General features: G+C 41.6%; 1 protein-coding gene across 1 annotated transcript in view; it reads right to left on the bottom strand.

Moving 5' to 3' along the window:
- LOC104962853 (pyruvate kinase PKM-like) overlaps nucleotides 1-6,344 on the bottom strand; it is a 12,428-nt gene that overhangs the window by 4,589 nt on the left and 1,495 nt on the right. Inside the window, exons 2-4 of the mRNA XM_010791356.1 lie at nucleotides 3,494-3,678; nucleotides 3,238-3,329; nucleotides 1,205-1,348 (exon numbers count right to left, since the gene is read on the bottom strand). Of these exons, the coding sequence (XP_010789658.1) occupies nucleotides 1,205-1,348; nucleotides 3,238-3,329; nucleotides 3,494-3,678 (421 nt within the window). The remainder of the gene's footprint in view (nucleotides 1-1,204; nucleotides 1,349-3,237; nucleotides 3,330-3,493; nucleotides 3,679-6,344) is intronic.

Raw genomic sequence — 6,344 nt, 5'->3', positions numbered from 1 at the left:
AAGCCAAAGAAGTCAGTGAAATGCAGAATTTGTAAAGGGGAATTGGCATTCCACGGCAGCACTACAGTGATGCACGAGCATTTAAAACGCAAGCACCCTGGAACCGTGAGGACTGCTACTTTGGATCATGGGTAAGTTTGAGCAAGTTAGCCATAGTCATGTTTACGTTAGCTTACATGTTGGAAAACAGAACGTCTCATGGTTAATGCTTGCTAAGCAAACGCCATTTCAGTTATGTTGAGGCTGCGTGTCCACCAACGAGCTGCTAAACAGCGCCAAGCTTACAGCGTAGTAGAGCACACTAGAGCTTTATGGACGCTGTAATTAATTCCAAACTTAAAATAATCGTTAGATTAGTCGACTAATCGAAAAAATAATCGACCGATTAGTCGACTACCAAAATAATCGTTAGTTGCAGCCCTAGTTTGAACCTGTGCCCCCCCTGACCCCAACACAAACGCACTAGTCCACATCCTCCCTACACAATCGTGATAACTGAAAACTGCTGTACCACCGAAGAAGAAAAAAGTCACGGCAACTGGGAGGATGCGTCATGTAACTTTCCAGGATGTTGTGGGATGGATCGACACAGCACGGGCTTCACTGACGACCGACACCATCCTGTCGGGATTCAGAAAGGTCTGATCGGAGCTGATTCTGATGGAGAGTCTGAGGACAGCCCGGAGCAGGACGTGCTGCTTCATCCACACCGGAGTTGGCGGAAGTGTTTAACAGCGACAGTATAAATAATAGTGAGAATTCCGAGTGGCTAAGCTAATTAGCGGCTAGGCTAATTAGCGTATCAGTATTATGTGCCGTCGCTCATTGCGTGGATTATTTAGTTTATTCAGCTCGTCAGTCGGGCAGTTAATAACAGGTTGCCATGTCTGGATTGTGTTCACAGTTTCACCAATTCATTAAACTTCAGTAAAGCTGACCTCTGTGCCGGAGTCTCTTTGAAAGGGTTTAACTGGATGGATAGCTAGCTCGGTGACGGTGAGACCTTCACAGCGACACAGAGGATGAAGACTACAGTGGATAAAAGCGACTTATTTATGTTTTATTTTCTCTTAACGACACGTTTTTTGACAAAAAGCAACTTATACTCAGGTGCGACTTGTAGTCCGGAAAATACGGTATGTATAAAAACAGGAAAAATTGGATTTTGCATAATAGGTGACCTTTAAAAAAAAAAAGGGACTACAACAATACTCACTCCCTTGATGAGGCCGGTCCTGATCTCTGGGCCCTTGGTGTCCAGGGCGATGCCAATGGGCCTGTATTGGATGCTGCCAGGCTCGAAGCTCCCACATGCCTCACGAATGTTCTTAATGGTCTGTGCATGGTACTACAGAAAGGAAGACAAGTATAACATGTTACAATATAACAATAAGCAAGCTAATGAACAGCACAGTGATGTATTGTGATCACACCTATCACCTCTAATCCATTTTCTTATCCTATCGCAAACAATGAAATTAAAACGTATCAGAGGCACTGGTAATTGAGATTGATTGAATACGTTTTATACACCAGACATACAAATGAGGCCAGGGAAACTGAAAGAGAAGGTGTGTCTGACAACTCGTCCAGTCATAAACATGAGTCATACTGTGAGCATCACTACGGGGTCATACGGTCCTTTTTATACCACCCAGACTGACAGCTTATGTTTCACTGAGGAATCTTATTGCACAATAACCAAGAGACCTTAGGTTAAGGATATTGAATTTCATTGATTGTGCCCTTGATTGAAATGTGTTTTGCCTGAAGTGTGTATAGATGGAAGAGAACTTTATAGTAAGCCAGTTGTGTCACATTACTGCTGCAGCCATCTTGTCCCTTTAGTACAGGCTAATGATTATGTAGCGCATTGTCTGTGACTTTAAAGACAGCCTCTCCTTCATGGCTTAAAATGCCCACCTGTGTAACCAGAGCTTTCAGTAATAACTTAAGTGGCAGGTAATCACATTGGCTGCCTTCCACGCTGGCAACACATTGAGCTAATGCTACACTCACTGCCACTAAAAGAAAGCCTGGATGGTCTCACCAACTACCATTAAAGAAATACAAACGTTATAATTATCCAAAGTTAGACCTTAACGCAGTTGCCAAAACACTTATAGCTGCAATTAACATTTATTCTCACACAGTCTGAGGCAACAGGATTTGAAATGCCACAAAGCGTTTGTGCTAGAGATGAATGCAGGGTAATGTTTTAAGACCAATGTGAATGAGGATCAGCTGACTGTATGCATGAGTGTAGGTCAGGGTCAAGACAGTTTACTTTATTTTCTACACAACGAAAGTGAAACTCCAGTTAATGTTCAGCTAGTTTCTATATCAGCATTACTGGTAGTGAAAAGAATAAGACTTGCAACAGGAGCACTTTCCACTTCCTTCTTTGCTTTACAGTGGACTGACCTTGGTTGTGTACACATACACATTTACAGAGTCTAGGTGTGCTCCCTGCTGAGGAGATAAAGGTACACAAGGGCAGGGCAGGAAGCTACAGTTGACATATAGCACCCAAAGCCAACAAAGCTCTGATTTATTTCACTAACCTTTGATTTTATTGAAATAACTCGGATACTTTTCATATTTAGTTTTCAGTAGGAATAAAACATATCTTCTAAAAATGATTTTACTGCAGGAAACTTACATTTTTTTAATTGAAGAGCTAAAAATGAATTATTGCATCTTGCGGATTCTTAATCTACAAGGTCATCTAAAGATAATGTTAAATGACAACTGATTAAATTGACACTATGCAAACGTTCAAATGTCAAACAGCCTCACTCATCGTTTGCTTCAACATTTTAACTTCAAAGTTAACTTTGGCTCAGATCTTATTGTGCACAAATCATTCCACTGGATGCTTTCAAGTGAGTGGAGCAGCTTGTCTCAGCCTCTTTATACATCTGTCCTCCAATATATCCAATACAGTGTAAATACTAAACAGAGCATGTGCCATTTTGTGACACTTTGAGATGACCTAGTTAGTAAACCCAGACTGTAATCTTATGCAAGTTATATGCATGCTTGCTGACCTAATCTTTCTTAGGGTGCCGAGCTGATTCGGATGACATTATAAAAATAAATGACATTGTTGACCGGCACCAGAGCTTTTTAATGCAAAGAGTTACCAACACTGCTGCTACATCACACCTGGGTGGAAATGATCAGCACTGTTTAAACGTGACTTTTAACAATGTTAAGAGTTAAGTTAAGACCCACCTCATGTGTGCCATGGGAGAAGTTCAGACGAGCAATGTTCATGCCAGACTTGATCATCTCCTGCAGCATACTCACAGAGCGGGAGGCTGGCCCTGCAGGCAGGCATCGAAGAGAAACAATTAAGGTAACATTCAACCTCATAACTTTTAAAACCTTATAATTAACCCAATAACAGTAATAAACTATTCCTGAAAAGAAATGCTACTATCAAGCTGTCACGTTGCAGCCCTGATAGCCACCATACATGTTCACTAACCGATGGTGCAGATGATGCCAGTGTTGCGAGCGGTGGTGGGCTCGGAGTCGATGTCCAGCAGGCACATGTGTTCCAGGAAGGTGTCGGCCATGGCAGCGTTGAGCTGCTGCGTCTGGATGAAGGCAGAGCCCAGGTCTACGTTCTTTGATTGAGGCATGGTGTTCACTGGTGCAAACTTAGGAGTCCTGCCCAAAAGAAAAATTGAGAAAATAGTTAATATATAAAAAAGGAGACTGTTATCTTCTACATCTTTCTTTGGTTGGACCAGGTCAGGAATACTGAAATCCTTCCAAAAGTTAAAAACAGAATATTACTTTTAAACCATTGCTGGTTAAATTGTGTTACATGAAACAGTTGGGTTTGTAGCAAGCACAAATTCACTGTGGTCAACTCTAGGATAACTCAGTGGATTGAGAGATCTCGGGTGAGGGATTTAATTCCCACCGAGGTCACCCTGGCCAGAAAGTATTGGCACCGGATCCCCCCCGCTGACTTTCCTTCTCAACACACTGACCGCACTTAATCCTGATTTGAAGCTAACCTTGTGATAGTAAAGTGAAAGGATAATCAAATGATCACGTTGCTTGCTGACGTACTACAGGGCTAACAATGGTTGTTATTCACCTCCAGCATGTCTATTTTTTTTTACTTACTGCAGCCACCAAGACAGCACAATACAGACTAATGAGGCTGATGAAAGGTTGCCACTGGAATTTTTGTAAAATTAAAAAGTGTTTTTTTAAGCTAATTTGCACAAGATCATCTTCTACAGTGAATACACGTATGAATATGACACCTGAGGGAAACACCCATCTTCTGAATGTGGATATGAATCGCCAAAGGATGTGTTAATTCTTCTGCATTGCACCTCACTGCTGCCATGATCATGCAAGTGGAGCAGTATAGCTGATCGTACATGCTGTTCCCATCCACTTTTTGCTGAGTCACCCATGGCAACGACACCAGCACGAAGCACAGCTACAGGGCTTGACCTGCCAAGCTTTCATCATTCCTTTTCAACCAGAACAGGAACAAAATAGTACTGTGCACCGTAGCACAGAAGAGATATTACATCGTATCCTGTGCCCTTGTGAAATGTCTCAATACTGTCATGTGCAAACCGGGTGCTTAAAGCCTTGCTTTAACACTTTCCTTTTTCCCTTTTGTCTTCCTGGCATAATTATGAGCACTCCATAAACGCATTAACGTTGGGGTATGTCTCAACTGGTAGCAATAAAGCTAGGTGTATTCGGGGAGTAGCAGGAATACTCTGATGAGGAATGTTGCTTCTACTACGGCCTGTTATGTTGTGGTCACATAACAGGCCATCTGACAGGCTGGGGATTTGATAGCAAGCAGAAACGTGTTTGATTCAAGTACTGGATCCTCGTGAGGTGGGGAGAAAGTGCCACCGTTTTATTTTAATTTACTTTAAGTGAAACCTTTCTGGACAACATCTTGCTTCTATTGATACTCGTGAGATAAGAGTGGAAATTCAGTGGGCAGAATACCTACAAGTCTCTACTGCATCATCAATGATCCACATCTACCCAAGTGGGATTAGATGTGCACTCTATCCCCCTCCTGTTCTTCTCACACTCCATAGATCCCATCAACAATACATTGTGAGAATACAGTACATAATATTATATACGATCATACATTTTAGACGTATAAGGCAATTTCCCAAAACAAGGACAACGAGAGTATTTTACAATTAAAAAAAGATGGTCAAATGAGAAATACAAATGAAGGATTATGATAACACAAGTAGAACTTAATGTAAAACAATCGTGAAATAGATTAAATATAAGAAGGATGTGAAAGTAGTTGATAGAAGGTACCATTATCCCTAGGTACATTTTACGCAATAACTTAAAGAATAAAATGACTACTACGGCCTGGAGTACAAAACACCCAGCAGAGAGATCAGGTTCCCTTTGTTTAAATTATAAAGTGAAGTGCTCTTCAACAAAGAACACTCTCACTGGTTGGTTCTTTGGCAGAGCGACAGGGTGACTGATATCTCTTTAAGGGACGAACCCTGTCAACCTTATAGGATTCCTTCTAGACCTGTTCTGAATTGCTGAGACTTAAAAGGAAGTGCAAACGTGGGAAAAGATGCTAATCTAGACCCAGAAGGGTGTCTGTTCGGCAATACATTTTTCAAGTCAGTTACAAAACAAACAAAAGAACATTTTGCCATCTTGAAAAGCAAAAACTGCAAAGGCTGATGTGTGCGTAAAGGGAGGAGAGCTGGAAAATAGACAGAAGATGGCACATTTTTTTATTGCTGCAGGACATTTGTCAGCTGTTGTTTTAGAATGTGTGTCGTAATGGATCCCTTTTCCTTTATCTGCAAACCAAATCTACCTACGGGAACAAATACATAACCTGAATCTATGGGTGGTACAACTGCGCCTCAAGACACGATCATTGAGCCTCTCTGAAAAAACGAATCGAATGCATCACAGTGGGGGATTCCAGGCAGACCCGTATACCAGCAGGCTCTTTTCACTGGGTCTCCTTGCTGATGATGTAACAGCAGAGGGGCAGACCACTGCTGTACGTGAGCACAGTCACATCCCACTACTGCAACACACAACTATGGGCAAGGCTGGGCGCTGACGACCTAGTGGACTGAACCACAGGAAAAGACTGCAGAGGGGGGAAACAAAAAGAGTCTGCATATTGGCAGCCACTGTTTTATAAATGTATTTATGAAACAGAATAGTGGTCTTAACTAAATGTGAATTTAAATGACAAATTACCAGAATTAGAACAAACATACATGTTACACCTGACGATGATAATATTGAGTTAAGTGTTTTATGTTCTCCTCCATTAAAAA

This window comes from Notothenia coriiceps, unplaced genomic scaffold (genome assembly GCF_000735185.1).
Source record: "Notothenia coriiceps isolate Sejong01 unplaced genomic scaffold, NC01 NC01_scaffold00035440, whole genome shotgun sequence".
In the NCBI taxonomy this organism is placed as follows: domain Eukaryota; kingdom Metazoa; phylum Chordata; class Actinopteri; order Perciformes; family Nototheniidae; genus Notothenia; species Notothenia coriiceps.
Note: the sequence above shows the minus strand (reverse complement) of the source record. Positions and strands in the feature narration are given on the sequence as shown.